Source organism: Delphinapterus leucas, chromosome 17, assembly GCF_059928025.1.
Source record: "Delphinapterus leucas isolate spDelLeu-1000000601 "Yukka" chromosome 17, BTC_Dleu_Yukka2, whole genome shotgun sequence".
Taxonomy (NCBI): domain Eukaryota; kingdom Metazoa; phylum Chordata; class Mammalia; order Artiodactyla; family Monodontidae; genus Delphinapterus; species Delphinapterus leucas.
Window position 1 is genome coordinate 3,178,274 of NC_143145.1, and position 16,426 is coordinate 3,194,699.

The 16,426-nt window shown below is 42.0% G+C and overlaps 1 protein-coding gene across 3 annotated transcripts in view; it reads left to right on the forward strand.

Annotated features, from left to right (window-relative positions):
• TRAPPC9 (trafficking protein particle complex subunit 9) overlaps positions 1-16,426 on the forward strand; it is a 510,030-nt gene that overhangs the window by 42,468 nt on the left and 451,136 nt on the right. For all 3 annotated transcript variants that reach the window (XM_089898680.1, XM_089898678.1, XM_089898679.1), the window contains 2 exons: positions 8,389-8,510; positions 12,314-12,439. In XM_089898680.1, the coding sequence (XP_089754806.1) occupies positions 8,389-8,510; positions 12,314-12,439 (248 nt within the window). The remainder of the gene's footprint in view (positions 1-8,388; positions 8,511-12,313; positions 12,440-16,426) is intronic.

Genomic DNA, 16,426 nt, shown 5'->3' on the forward strand with positions numbered 1-16,426 from the left:
ACTTATTGAAGAGGCTATCCTTTCTCCACTGTACATTCCTGCCTCCTTTATCAAAGATAAGGTGACCATATGCGCGTGGGTTTATCTCTGGGCTTTCTATCCTGTTCTATTGATCTATATATCTGTTTTTATGCCAGTACCATAGTGTCTTGATTAATGTAGCTTTGTAGTATAGTCTGAAGTCTGGGAGCCTGATTCCTCCAGCTCTGTTTTCCTTTCTCAAGATTGCTTTGGCTATTCGGGGTCTTCTGTGTTTTCATACAAATTGTGCAGTTTTCTGTTCTAGTTCTGTGAGAAATGCCATTGGTAGTTTGATAGGGATTGCATTGAATCTGTAGATTGCTTTGGGATGTATAGTCATTTTCACAATGTTGATTCTTCCAATCCAAGAACATGGTATATCTCTCCATCTGTTTGTATCATCTTTAATTTCTTTCATCAGTGTCTCATAGTTTTCTGCATGCAGGTCTTTTGTCTCCCTAGGTAGGTTTATTCCTAGGTATTTTATTCTTCTTGTTGCAGTGGTAAATGGGAGTGTTTCCTTAACTTCTCTTTCAGATTTTTCATCATTAGTGTATAGGAATGCAAACAATTCCTGTGCATTAATTTTGTATCCTACTACTCTACCAAATTTATTGATTACCTCTAGTAGTTTTCTGGTAGCATCTTTACGATTCTCTATGTATAGTATCATGTCATCTGCAAACAGTGACAGTTTTACTTCTTTTCCGACTTGGATTCCTTTTCTTTCTTTTTCTTCTCTAATTGCTGTGGCTAAAACTTCCAAAACTATGTTGAATAACAGTGGTGAGAGTGGGTAACCTTGTCTTGTTCCTGATCTTAGAGGAAATGGTTTCAGTTTTTCACCATTGAGAACGGTGTTGGCTGTGGATTTGTCATATATGGCCTCTATTATGTTGAGGTAGGTTCCCTCTATGCCTTCTTTCTGCAGAGTTTTTGTCATAAATAGGTGTTGAATTTTGTCAAAAGCTTTTTCTGCATCTATTGAGATGATATGGTTTTTATCCTTCAGTATGTTAATATGGTGTATCACATTGTTTGATTTGCGTGTATTGAAGAATCCTTCAATTCCTGCATTCCTGGGATAAACCCCACTTGATCATGGTGTATGTCCTTTTAATGTGCTGTTGGATTCTGTTTGCTAGTATTTTGTTGAGGAGTTTTGCATCTATGTTCATCAGAGATATTGGCCTGTAGTTTTCTTTTTTTGTGACATCTTTGTCTGGTTTTGGTATCAGTTATGGTGGCTTCTTAGAATGGGTTTGGACGTGTTCCTCCCTCTGCTATATTTTGTAAGAGTTTGAGAAGGATAGGTGTTAGCTCTTCTCTAAATGTTTGATAGAATTTGCCTGTGAAGCCATCTGGTCCTGGGCTTTTCTGTTGGAAGATTTTTTTTTTTTTTGCAGTACATGGGCCTGTTAGTGTTGTGGCTTCTCCCATAGCGGAGCACAGGCTCCAGATGCGCAGGCTCAGCGGCCATGGCTCATGGGCCTAGCCGCTCCGCGGCATGTGGGATCTTCCCGGGCCAGGGCATGAACCCGTTTCCCCTGCATCGGCAGGCAGACTGTCAACCAGTGCGCCACCAGGGAAGCCCCTTGTTGGAAGATTTTTAATCACAGTTTCAATTTCAGTGCTTGTGATTGGTCTGTTTATATATTCTATTTCTTCCTGGTTCAGTCTCGGAAGGTTGTGCTTTTCTAAGAATGTGTCCATTTCTTCCAGGTTGTCCATTTTATTGGCATATAGTTGCTTGTAGTAATCTCTCATGATCCTTTGTATTTCTGCAGTGTCAGTTGTTACTGCTCCTCTTTCATTTCTAATTCTGTTGATTTGAGTCTTCTCCCTTTTTTTCTTGATGAGTTTGGCTAATGGTTTATCAATTTTGTTTTTCTACTCAAAGAACCAGCTTTTAGTTTTATTGATATTTGCTATTGTTTCCTTCATTTCTTTTTCATTTATTTCTAATCTGATCTTTATGATTTCTTTCCTTCTGCTAACTTTGGGGTTTTTTTGTTCTTCTTTCTGTAATTGCTTTAGGTGTAAGTTTAGGTTGTTTATTTGAGATGTTTCTTGTTTCCTGAGGTAGGATTGTATTGCTATAAACTTCCCTCTTAGAACTGCTTTTGCTGCATCCCATAGGTTTTTGGGTCATCGTGTTTTCATTGTCATTTGTTTCTAGGTATTTTTGGATTTCCTCTTTGATTTCTTCAGTGATCTCTTGGTTATTTAGTAGTGTATTGCTTAGCCTCCATGTGTTTTTATTTTTTACAGATTTTTTCCTGTAATTGATGTCTAGTGTCATAGTGTTGTGGTTGGAAAAGATACTTGATACGAGTTCAATTTTCTTAAATTTACCAAGGCTTGATTTGTGACCCAAGATATGATCCAGCCTGGAGAGTTTTCCATGAGCACTTGAGAAGAAAGTGTATTTTGTTGTTTTTTGATGGAATGTCCTATAAATATCAATTAAGTCCATCTTGTTTGTTTTTTTTTTTTTTTTGTGGTACGTGGGCCTCTCACTGCCGCGGCCTCTCCTGCTGTGGAGCGCAGGCTCAACGGCCACGGCTCCCGCGCCCAGCCGCTCTGCGGCATGTGGGATCCTCCCAGACTGGGGCAGGAACCCGCATCCCCTGCATCAGCAGGCGGACTCTCAACCACTGCACCACCAGGGAAGCCCAAGTCCATCTTGTTTAATGTGTCATTTAAAGCTTGTGTTTCCTTATTTATTTTCAGTTTGGATGATCTGTCCATTGGTGAAAGCGGGGTGCTAAAAGTCCCCTACTATTGTGTTACTGTTGATTTCCCCTTTTATGGCTGTTAGCATTTGCCTTATGTATTGAGGTGCTCCTATGTTGGGTGCATAAATATTTACAATTGTTATATCTTCTTCTTGGATTGATCCCTTGATCATTATGTAGTGTTCTTTTTGTCTCTTTTGTAATAGTCTTTTAAAGTCTGTTTTGTCTGATATGAGAATTGCTACTCCAGCTTTCTTTTTTTTTTTTTGTGGTACGCGGGCCTCTTAATGTTTTGGCCTCTCCCGTTGCAGAACACAGGCTCCGGACTCGCAGGCTCAGCGGCCATGGCTCATGGGCCCAGCCGCTCTGTGGCATGTGGGATCTTACCGGACCGGGGCACGAACCCGTGTCCCCTGCATCGGCGGCAGACTCTCAACCACTGCACCACCAGGGAAGCTCTCCAGCTTTCTTTTGATTTCCAGTTGCATGGAATATCTTTTTCCATCCCCTCACTTTCAGTGTGTATGTGTCCCTAGGTCTGACGTTGGTCTCTTGTAGACAGCATATGTACTGGTCTTGTTTTTGTATCCATTCAGCCAGTCTATGTCTTTTGGTTGGAGCATTTAATCCAATTACATTTAAGGTAATTATCTATATGTATGTTCCTCTTACCATTTTCTTAATTGTTTCAGGTTTGTTACTGTAGGTCTTTTCCTTCTTTTGTGTTTCCTGCCTTGAGAAGTTCCTTTAGCATTTATTGTAAAGCTGGTTTGGTGGTGCTGAATTCTCTTACCTTTTGATTGTCTGTAAAGGGTTTAATTTCTCCGTGGAATCTGAATGAGATCCTTTCTGGATCACTGAAAGGTCTTTTTAGATCCTTTATCCATTTTTAATTGAGTTATTTGTCTTTTTACTGTTGAGTTGTAAAATTTCTTTTTATATTGTAGATACAAGTTCCTTATCAGATATATGGTTTACAAAAATTTTCTCCTATTCTGTGTGTTGTTTTTTCACTTTGTTGATGGTATCCTTTGAAGCATAGAAGTTTTAAGTTTTGATGAAGTCCACTTTATCTAACTTTTCTTTGTTGCTTGTGCTTTTGGTGTCATATCTAAGATCTGAGGTATTTTAAAAGCAATTTAATTCTTACAACAGTTCTAGGAGATAGGTACTGTTGTTATCCCCCGTCTGTAGATGAGGAAAATGAGATGCAGAAAAGTTCATTGACTTGTCATGGGTACAGCTAGTCAGTGGTGATGTGGGAATTCACACCCACACATTTGTCTCCAGCGTCTGTTCTCTTAACTACCATAGTCTATTCCTTTCTGTAGGAATGGTTAATTAAAAAGCCTTTACTTCTTTGATTTCTTACTATTTTTTTCTCATTAGGGACCTCATCTCTTTCTTTATAATACTTTGCAGAACTCAGTGTAGTTTTATTTTAGGTCTAATGTAGGCGGAAGCATTGCTATCAGTTAATACCGCATTACTTACCCTCCAGTGATGATTGTTGCTAATTGACCTAATAAAGTCATACTTAATTTAACTCTTTTCTGGTCATTACACTAAAAGAAGAGTCATGGCTACTGAATGCTCTAAGAAAGTATATGATTTATTTTATTTTGCTAACCAATGAAAGAAAAACCCCAGTGTTGACATAGGTTGTAAATTTTCCAGAATAGGGTCATTGTCTTCCTTATATTTCATTTTGTTTGGTCACAGTGTCTAGATAGTGCCTTATTGTCTGGCAGATTAGTTAGAGCATGGTGCTCATGAATCATTGTAATGACAGAATTTTGACAACAGTATCTGTTGCTTCACAAGAAAAAAGATAATCTAGAAATACTGCACAGATTTATTTTAAAAGCCTGGAATTTTGAGAAGAGTTCCACAAACCATACAAAGGTATTTTCATTAATTTTAACTCTATCTTAGACACGTTATGGTTACATAGCAGAGTAAGTTTATGAACTAGATTTGACAGGAGAAGTGTAATATTGATTATTTGTTTTAATTAAAATATTATGCTTTGGGGCTTCCCTGGTGGCGCAGTGGTTGAGAATCTGCCTACCAATGCAGGGGACACAGGTTCAAGCCCTGGTCTGTGAGGATCCCACATGCCGCGGAGCAACTAGGCCTGTGAGCCACAACTACTGAGCCTGCGCGTCTGGAGGTTGTGCTCCACAACAAGAGGCCGCAACAGTGAGAGGCTCGCGCACCACGATGAAGAGTGGCCCCCGCTCGCTGCAACTAGAGAAAGCCCTCACACAGAAACGAAGACCCAACACAGCAAAATATAAATAAATAAAATAAAAAAATATATATTATGCTTTGGATAAAGTAATTTAGTGCCCATGAATAAACAAAAATAAGTTTGCATTTATATATGACAGCGGGGCAGCCTTCCTACATATATATGTTTTGATCTGTTTTTGGAGTATTTTTATAGCTTTTCAACAATGTTCTAACTTTACAATTCTATTTATTTTTTGTTATTATTTTTTAATATTAAAAAATTTTTCGTTTATTTATTTATTTATTTTTGGCCTCGTTGGCTCTTCATTGCTGCTTGAGGGCTTTGTCTAGTTGCAGTGAGTGGGGGCTACCCTTGTTATTCTCCTTTCTTTATGGTTTTGCCGTTCTTTCTCCTGCATCATTTGTCTCTGTTTTATTCCCTCTTATTTCTTTTTTATTTTTTTAAAATTAATTAATTAAATTTATTTTTGGCTGCATTGGGTCCTTGTTGCTGCGTGCGGGCTTTCTCTAAGTTGTGGCGAGCTGAGGCTTCTTATTGCAGTGGCTTCTCCTCTTGCGGAGCACGGGCTCTTAGGCATGCAGGCTTCAGTAGTTGTGGCTCATGGGCTTAGTTGCTCCGTGGCATGTGGGATCTTCCTAGACCAGGGCTCGAACCTGTGCCCCCTGCACTGGCAGACGGATTCCTAACCACTGTGCCACCAGGGAAGTCCCATTCCCTCTTACTTCTGCTTCATTTTACTTTTGTTGACTTTCTAGCTTGTGCCTCCTATACAGTCTTGCACATAATAGGAACTCAGTAACTTTCTCTTGAATGAATTATTAAACTGTTGTTGGACTGATACTGGGGAGCCCTTGTGATGATTTTTTTTTTTTCAGCTTTTCCCCACTTCTTAACTATGCTCTTTCTTTTCCTTTTCTCTAGCCTGGGTTTCAGCCTGCCTGTGGCATTGATTTTTCCTGTCTATAGACTCCTTGTTTCACTGGTTCACAATAATGTTACATGTGGGCTGTCAAAACTTTATAGGTGTCAAGAAAGATCAAATCCATTGCATACTAGTATTTTTAGAGTGTGTTATTCTTTTATTGAGTGAAATTAAATTAGTCTGACCCACTAAGCTCTCCCGTGAGCTATGCTTTTTTTACCTTCTTACAGGTTATATTCTTCTGGGTTTCTGCATATGCTTTTTTCCCCTGGCCTCTGTACTGGAGTTAAGTAAATCATTAAGGGAATGCCCATTATCAGTGGTGTCTTTTTTTTTTTTAAATATGGAGGGAAAATTTGTTCCTTCTCCCTGGTTGGGGGCTTCTTGGATGAGGTGAGGTACCATAGGAAGAATGAAGAGCCCACCTCATTCTGATTCCCACTCTTTCCCTTCCATTCTCCAAGGGAAAAGAGTAAAATTCAACAATATGAAGACAAATTATTAGAACTAATGAGATAAATCAAGATAACCTATCATCTATTAAATATTATTTCATGCCAGAAGCAAAGGTATTGTAAACATGAAAAACACACAAAGCAGGATAGTACTGTGGTTAAAAATACAGGCCCGGGGATTCCCTGGTGGCACAGTGGTTGGGAGTCCGCCTGCCGATGCAGGGGACACGGGTTCGTGCCCTGGTCCGGGAGGATACCACGTGCCTTGGAGTGGCTGGGCCCGTGAGCCATGGCCGCTGGGCCTGCGCGTCTGGAGCCTGTGCTCCGTGACGGGAGAGGCCACGGCAGTGAGAGGCCTGCGTACCGCAAAAAAAAAAGAAAAAGAAAATACAGGCCCGGGTTCAAATCCTGCTCTGGAGTAAACGGCTCTGTATATCCAGCTCCTACTACTGGAGAGCTAGTAGGAATGCTCAGCCTCTTTAGGACCTGTTTCCTCCCCTGCAGAAACGGTGCTCGCTAGGAGCCTCCCCCGCATAACGCTGCCATGGGTTGTAAATGAGGACACGCATGGATGTCCCCACATAGGTTCTGACTCCTTGTTAGTGCAGAATGACATAGTTTTTGCTGTGATGGCCTTACGACCACCCAGTGTAGATTCTCAGTGCTCCAAAGGGTTGCCTTGTGGCTTGGAGATGGACTTCTCAATTCTGTAAGGACCCAAGGATTGTGTCATTGGGCCTTGCTGATTTGAATCTATTCTTTAGAAAGTAAATATTTTAGATTTTTTTCAGGCATGCATGCCCTTTTCTTTTATTATTTATAGTTCTACCCTCTTATCTCTTGCTGTGATTTTCACAAAATCTGTAGAAACACAAAATCCTAAGCCACCTGTCTCTTCCCAGTTCTCTGTTATGGCTCTTTCTTCCCTGACTAGAAGAGGATTTTGCGTAGGAAATGTTCTTTGTTCCTCTTTGCTTAGAGTCTCTCTGTCCGTCTGCCCATCTTTCACCTGTCCATCTGTCCATTTATCTATCCACTTATTCTTCTGTCTTGTTCCAAAAAGCATTTGAGGCAGCATACAGAATAACAAAATACCAAGAGAGCAGGTGAGAAAATGGGACCAAGTTTAGACAGCAAGGCGAGGCGATGAGCTTGTGTGAAGGTTGCGGGCCGTGTGAGACACATCCTTTGCCCCGTGAGTTCTAAGATAACAGCACATGTGTGCCTGAGTCTCCCAGTAGACATGAGGGGAACAGAATTTGTTGGATTTGCTCAGTGTCCCTGAAATAAACAAGTGGCTTAGGAGAAGCCCAGCTTTTCCTGCTATGAGGCTAACGAGAGTATTTTTTGAGTGTTCTCTGAAATCAAAGAGTATTTCACCTTTTTCTTGTCAGAGTTCTATGTGTAGTTGGTTACATTCTATAAACGGACATGTCTCCAGAGCTCTTGCCCCTGTGAGTTTGATGGCTGGGGAATTAGGTGGCTCTGCTTATTGACAGGGGTTGGCCAGAAACAGAAAATGACAGCCTCAGAAAGGACGCCAGTATTTGTAAGCTATGTGTTTTTGTGCTGTATAGTTCAGAAAATACTTTCACATAGTTTATCTCCATTTGAGGGTGCAGTCTGGTTTCTGGTAGCATTAAGAGAAGAGCTTAGTGCTGGGAGATAATGCACACTGACTGCATTGCTGTCAAGGCAACTAAGCTAGTTATTATAGACATGTTACTTTTATATAATGCATTTCATGTTCTTTAATAAAAAGTTTCAACAGGGAGGAAAACTTATTCTGAGTTAATTAACATTTAATACAATGCTTTGATGGTAAGACTATTATAGGGAGTGTATAAGCTGTGAAGACTTTAAAAATGGTTTCATTATTTAAATTTCAGTTGGGAATATTCAAGCTTTATCTTATTTGTGCCCTTCTTTTAAAATAACAAAGAAACAAGACGGAAAAAGCAAAAGATTATTTCTTTTCTTTCTCTCGGTTTGCAGGTGCCCTCACCACTAATGGCATCAATCCAGATACCAGCGCTGAGATTGGGCGGGCTAAGAACTGCCTTAGCCCTGAAGACATAATTGACAAATACAAGGAGGCCATTTCCTATTACAGCAAGGTGATTTTACTCTGTAGATCCTTTATGTGACTGTGTTGTTTTAATCAGAAGTTCCTGTTTTACATTGTGTAATGCTGCTGCAGTACCTCCTAAGTATTTGTTTCTGTAAGTATTCATGTAGTATTCCCCAATGCATAATACTATATGCCTAAAAATGGTTTTTGTTGATTAAAAGTCATGTATATTTAATTTAATAAGTCTGAAAATAGGAGAAAAAGAGGCTATTATAGCCCTGCTACTCAGGGATAACGTTTAAAAATTTTTTTAAAAATTTTTTATTTAAGAAGTTTTTAAATTTTTTGGCCATGCCGCACGGCATGCGGGATCCTAATTCCCCGACCAGGGGTCGAACCTGCGTCCCCCCATTGCAGTGGAAGCACGGAGTCTCAACCACTGGACTGCCAGGGAAGTCCTCAGAGATAACATTTTTTAAAAATAATTAATTAATTAATTAATTAATTAATTTTTGGCTGTGTTGGGTCTTCGTTGCTGCGTGCAGGCTTTCTCTAGTTGCGGCAAGTGGGGGCTACTCTTCGTTGCAGTGCGTGGGCTTCTCATTGCGGTGGCTTCTCTTGTTGCAGAGCACAGGCTCCAGGCGCGTGGGCTTCAGTGGTTATGGCACACGGGCTCAGTAGTTGTGGCTTGCAGGCTCTAGAGTGTAGGCTCAGTAGTTGTGGCGCATGGGTTTAGTTGCTCCGTGGCATGTGGGATCTTCCCGGACCAGGGCTCGAACCCATGTCCCCTACATTGGTGGGTGGATTCTTAACCACTGCACCACCAGGGAAGCCTGGAGATAACATTTTTAATATCTATTTTCTGTTCTTTTTGTCGATGTATATCATCTATATCATAAAATGGTGAGCATTCTGTACTTCTTTACTGTGTGGAGACCTACATTTTTCATTTGGCAAATTATGCGTTTTTCTGCGTTATTGAATCTTCACTTTTTCACTCTTAGAAAAAAATGTTTGAACATTCTTGTACATATATTCTTTTGTTCTTGTATGAGTATTCCTTTAGTTAAGATTTCTGGAAATTTAGTCACTGGATATGACATTTACATTTATCATAGGTTACTTTCAAGTTACTCTCCAAATTCCTTCTCCAACAGGGAATGAAAAGATGTAGAATTACTCATTTAACCAATTCTCTATTACTGAATATTATTTTCCTTCAATTTTTCTTTCCACCGTTGTAAACAGTGCTGTGATAAATGCCGTGATGGATAAATCTTTTTGGACTGATTTTTTTTTTTTAAAAGGAAACAATTCCCAGAAGTGGACTTGAGTCAAAAAGTGTGCATATATTTTTTAGAGTTTACATATACATTGCTGTATCGTCCTCCAAAAAGCTTTATAACAGTTTGTTCTCCCACAAACAGACACTGTCCTTTTAAAATATTTGCCAATATGATGAGCGAAAGTAATTTTTCATTGTTTTAGTTTGCATTTGATGACCAGTGAGGTATTGAACATTGTTCATGTATTAGCCAATTGCATTTTTAAAATGAATTACCCGTTTTTGTCCTTTGCATACATTTAAATTAGGGAGCATTTCTTATTGCTTTGTGATAGCTCTTTGTAAATCATGGATATTAGCTTCTTTTCTGTCATTGACATATATTGCAGATCTTTTTCTTGATGTTGCTTGCCTTTTGTTTATGAGGTTTTTCATTTTGGTTGTGGTCAAAAATGTTTTTAATATAGTAAATCTTTTCCTTATGGGTTTTCTCTTTGGTTTTATTCTTAGAAATACCTTCTTACAGAGCTTTTCTGCTGATCTGCTGACACTTTGTAAATAAGACCTAAGAAATTACTGGCTATAAAATCCTTACTGTTATAGTTTGTCCTCGAGTTCCCTACGTATGGGATGCTAAGGCTATATAAGGCTAGATCTGAACAAAGATAGGAGGGTTGTCTGTGGTGCTGGACCCTTCCTAATGGAATGAGATTTCCACCTTAGTTTTGGAGTCAGACAGACCTGAGTTCAAATCCTGCCTTTACCAATTACTAGCTTTGTGACCTTGGGCAAGAAACTTTACTTTTTGGGACCCTATTTTCTTTATCTGTAAATAAGTTCCGTATTCATTTTAGGGGTTTGCTTTAGAATTGAATGAGATAATTCCCTCATTTATTTCTAAAATATTGATTGCATAGTTCTATGCTGGTGCCTTGGTAGATGATTACTAGGGACTCAGCAGTGAAAATGGGGCCCTGCATCAGAGAGCTTATGTTCCAGGAGAATGCTTGTAAAAGACTAGGTATGTAGTAGCCTTTTAGTAAATGTCCGTTCTTTTCCTGATTCCCATTGATTCTGTATATCTTTCTACTAACATATGAACAGTTTTTTATGATTGCAATTTAAATTTCATTGTAATATTTAAAATATTTAACTATAACCAAAATATGTGAAAAAAAATGAGTTGACTTCTATTTTCGCTTCAGTAGAAGTTATTTTTAAGACTTTTGAAGGAAAGGAAATAATTATATTTCAATGAAATCAAGTCCTTGTTAGATTCTTTGTGTGGTGTCGTTAAATGGTATATAAAATTGATAGACTCTGACTTCAGTATTGGTAGTTAGGTAAGTATAGTTTCTTTTCGTGCTGTCTTTGATAAATTACATGTAATATATCACAGATTCTGTGCCTGTTACACATTGGAAATGAGGAAACAGTGGAGACCTGCTCTTTCTGGCACAGTAATTTCTTTTCCCACCTTACAAATAATTTTAGTAAGAAATATGGGCAATTGGATATTTTTGCTTCTTCATAATTGATAAGTGGGCAGACTGCATGTTCATGGGTGGTTATGCCAGGCAGGCCTTGGGGTCTCAGCAAACACTTGCTGGGGGGTGGCTGACTCCACAGCACGTTTAACGCCTCGGTGAGTGTTGGTGGGGGGTCTCTCAGCCTCGGGCGCTCTTCAGGCACCAGAATACATGGATTTACCTCAGAAGCCTCTTCCCCAGCTGCAGGAAGTCTTTTCAGATACATCAGATGAAAACCACTCCCGCTCAGGGTAATTAGGAAAAAAAAATAAAAAGGGCAGAAGAACAGGGAGCATGGAGGGCTTCGAGTTGGGGCCTCGGGAAAGAGGAAGGCACAGAGCAGGGGGGCCTGGGCTCCAGAGCCAGCTTCTGGGCCTGTCCTCACGTCTGAGCCACACAGCTTTCACGTGGGCAAGGCCAGCTCTCCTGGCTGGATGTCACCTCGTGCAGAACCTTGAGAGGTGAAGATGAGATTGGAGAAGTTCTCGCCGGGATCATTACTGAGTGGCTGTGTGAAGCCCACGGTACCTTTTCTGTTCATGTATCTTCATTTGTCCTTCCTCTCAGGATCTGAGAAGTAGGAACAGGTAACTCAGAGAGATAAGCAGAAAGACATCAAACGTGCCAAGAGAGGACAGGTACAGTGATACAAGGAGCTAGAACTTTTGTAACAAAGTAACATGAATTGGCAACTACTGCATCAAAGCTGCAGGTGTGCGAGAGTCTAAGAATGTTTTCGAGCAGGAGATTAAGTGGAAGTGAATAGCAAAGTTTCCATTGATAACATTTTGAAATTTTGTAGAATATCCAGCGACTGTTGGTTGTATTATTTGAATGAACGCAAACATATCTATATGGGCATTTATAGGTTCACTCAATCCCACCAACCCCTTCTGCCCCCTTAAGGGATAGACTTTCTCAAACACAAAGTCCCTCCCTTGGGTGGGGACATGCTGCTCAGTGTCACTGAGTCCCTGTGGTACCGCCTGCACGACCTGACACAAACACCTCTCATCTTCTCTTTTGACCCTGCAGTATAAGAACGCCGGGGTGATTGAGTTAGAAGCGTGTGTCAAGGCCGTCCGTGTCCTCGCCATTCAGAAGCGGAGCATGGAAGCTTCGGAATTTCTCCAGAATGCAGTCTACATCAACCTTCGACAGGTGGGTGTGTGTCCTGCTATGAGTGGAAGAATTAACGCGGTTTTCCTGGAGCTTATTCACCAAAAGACCATCTGATTTTGCTGTGCTAGCATTCAGTATGGTTAAAACTCTGGAGTCAGAACTTGAAACTTTGATTAAGGGAGTTGTTTTACCTCTTTGTATTATGGTCTTTTACCCTCAAAATTCAGAATTCTGTTCTTTCAAAATTTTTTTTGATTGGAGAAACGACTTTGCTCTCACCAGCTTTGCGACCTTGGACAAGCTTAATGCCTTATCACCTTACATTTGTCACTTGTGAAGCTATTCCATTTGTGACCCTGTCTGGGTTGTTCATGTTATAAAACATGAAGTGTGTGAAAGTACTTTGTACAACTCCTTTTACACCTAAGGCATTCCACAACTATTACTTGAATCTGGATGTGTTTTTAATAAGACAAAATCATTAGAACATTTAGTTGCAGGTTGCTACTGCAAAATCCCCAAATCAATAATCTAGCCAAACGTCTACAATCTTTCTAATCTACCTTGGATTTTTATGGCCAGGGCAACCAAGACTCAAAAGTGAAGCAGTTTGGTTAAGGACCCAGGACTAGGGTTACAATACCGGTTACTGTAATTGAGCAGATCTTTACTGAGCATGGCATTGTGCCAGGAGGGGGCGTAGAGGTGGAGAAGGCAGAGTCTTCTCTCATTAAGCTGACAGTTTTGTGGCAAAGGTAGACATTCACCAGGTGAAGAACTTGGAGTTTATTCTAAGAACAGTGGTTTTTAAAAGAAAGGTCTTAAAAGTACAGGAATGATGGGATCCCCTTTGTGTGGAGTAGGGTAAGCATGGTGAGGGAGGCCAGGTGGGAGGCTCTTGAGGAGTCCAGGTGGGCAGTGTAGGCGGCTTCACCTGAGTGGTGGTGGGATGGTCAATGGAAAAAAGCCAGCAGATCGAAGATGTGTTTAGGGGGTGAAAAGGAAGGGATTAATGATGTATGTGAGGGCAGACAGAATAACACCCAGGTTTCTGGCTTGATTAATTAGGTAAATGATGGTCATGCTGTGCTCAGAGAAGGGAAAGCTGCAGAGGGAGTTTGAGGGCAACGCTGGTGGATTCAGTTGTGGATATAATGAAAAGACTGTAAAATATGTGGGTCTGGGAGGCTCAGGTGAGAGAGAGGGTAGTGGGTGGAGGGGAGGGGAGAGAGACTTCACAATCATTTTGTATTTTGAACATGTAAGAGAGAATGAGTAATAAGACACACATGCCTCTATCATCTAGGTTTAACGTATTAACATTTTACCATATTGACAGCAGAGGTTCTTAATTTTTTTTTTAAATTAATTTATTTTTGGCTGCGTTGGGTCTTCATTGCTGCACGCGGGCTTTCTCTAGTTGTGGCGAGCAGGGACTACTCTTCATTGCGTTGCGCGGGCTCCTCATTGCGGTGGCTTCTCTTGTTGCAGAGCACGGGCTCTAGGCATGCGGGCTTCAGTAGTTGTGGCATGCCGGCTCTAGAGCGCAGGCTCAGTAGTTGTGGCACACAGGCTTAGTTTGCTCTGCGGCATGTGGGATCTTCCTGGACCAGGGCTCGAACCCGTGTCCCCTGCATCGGCAGGTGGACTCTCAACCACTGCGCCAGCAGGGAAGCCCAGAGGTTCTTAATTTTTAAAATAGAAATAAAGCAATGGCGTTAATGAAGGTCTTAGCGTTGATGTGTATGCTGCTCATACATATTTTGATACCTCATATGTTTATAACCACAATCTATAAAAAGTTAACTATTTTAGCATAATAGTTTAGCACAGGGACTCGGAATACACACTGCTGGGGCCTGAATCTGGCTTAGCCCCTTGGGTAAATTAGCCTCTCTGTGCCTTGGTTTCCTCTTCTGTGAAGGTTGTTACTGCACCCCCGGGACACTGGGAGGGAGGCAGCTGAAGGGAGTGAGGAGTGGCAGCTGCCAGCCTAACACTGAAGGGAGAGACAAAAGCAGAATCAAGCGAATAAACCGAGTACAAACAAACCAAAAAGAGAAAAAAATCCCACAATGTTTGGAGCCATTTAGTGTAAGGGAAACAACACTACGTGGACTCAAAGCTGCTGAGCATGGCGGTATCACGGATGGGAATGCGTCATCAGGAAAGGGTTGAGAAAAGGTGTTTTGGTTTCCCTTGATGTTTCTGGTAAAGATGGGCAGGAAAAGTGAAAACCCACCACTTGACGGTGAAGCTTCAGTTTTATGGGAAACTGAGCGAAGGGTGGAAACCAGCCGTCAGCAGTGCTGGCAAAGGCACAGACATCTGGGTTGGATCCATCACTCACCACGATTTCCGGGTGACCTGCTGGGTGTGAGCTCTGAGCTGGGCAGTACGTTTGCAGGGATGACCAGGGCGTAATCCCTGGCTCTTAGGCTGCTGGTCCAAAGAGCAGCCCTGGGCACATGCAGATCTAGTGGGACAGCTTGGGATGCGGCCCGGGGACTGCTGTGCTGAGGGTGAGAGGAGGGCTCCCCAGAGTGGTTTCCCTGCAAAGAGCAGAAACAATCCATCTACAGGGGCTGAAGAGCCTCTGAGCAGGGACCAGGTGCGAAGGCGTGACCTGGCTCGAGCACGGAGGGCTTGGGGAGCCGGAAGTCGTTTGGTGGCCTGAGCGGTTTTGTTGCTGAGGGACAGTGGATGGAAAAGGTGCTTAAAAGGCAGACCTGTTATAGGTCGTGAGTCAAAGCAAAGAAACGTGGACCTGTCAGGCAGGCACGAGAGAACCCTGTGGGTGTGGGGATCCAGCTGGGGCGTCATGCTGGAGTGAGGAGCAGCGTCGTGGGCCTGTGTGCAGACCCCGCTTTGCCACTTATTAGCTGCGTGACCTTGAGCATAATCCTCCATATCTCTCGATATTTTCATCTGTCAAATGATGAAATAACGAACTCATGGTGATCAGGAGTAGTTTAGTTCAGATTCTCTGTGTCTAGTCCTGTCTAGTGTTGCCCTGCAGTTACCCAGTAGCCGCTCTTATACTCAGGCCAGAGGGCGTGGAGGGACATCTGGGGGGCGGGGGGATGCATTTAAAAGCATGCTGAAGAACTGCAGGCAGTTTGGTGGAGGGTTGGGTGTGGGAGGGACTTGGGAGACTTAGTGTCCTAAGACTTGCTCGCCCTTACGGACCGGAGTTGGCTTTGCAAATTAATGTTGAACATTTGGGCTTTTGGCGAAGCTGTTTTCACAGGTGGGTGTATACACAGCATATTTTATAAGATCAGATGCTTTTATTTAATGTGTGGGAATTTGCAGCTGTTGGGAACAGCCCCTTCTCTGTTGGCCTGGTCTTCGTAGAACACTAGGGGTCAGCAGAGCCGTGCGGAGGGTCAGTGGCGCGCCCTGCTGCCGCGGGTGTGGGCCTTTAGAGTCCTCCCCAACTCGATGCTGTGCTGGAGTTGACTCATCTCCGTATCTGGTTGCCAGCTGAGCGGACAGCAAAATAATGAGTTCTGGTGGGATTTTTCTTTTTTTTAATTTTTAAATTAAACAATTTTTAAAATTTTATTATTTTTTAATAGATCTTTTTTTTTTTTTGTGGTACATGGGCCTCTCACTATTGTGGCCTCAGCGGCCATGGCTCACGGGCCCAGCCGCTCTGCAGCATGTGGGATCTCCCCGGATCGGGGCACGAACCCGTGCAGGCGGACTCTCAACCACTGTGCCACCAGGGAAGCCCTTTAATAGATCTTTATTGGAGTGTAATTGCTCCACAACACTGTGTCAGTTTCTGTTGTACAACACAGTGAATCAGCCATATGCATACATATATCCCCATATCCCCTCCCTCTTGAGCCTCCCTCCCACCCTCCCTATCCCACCCCTCTAGGTCCTTGCAAAGCACCCAGCTGATCTCCCTGTGCTATGCGGCTGCTTCCCTCTTCAGTAAGTGGTGCTGGGAAAACTGGACAGCTACATGTGAAAGAATGAAATTAGAACATTCCCTAATACCATACACAAAAATAA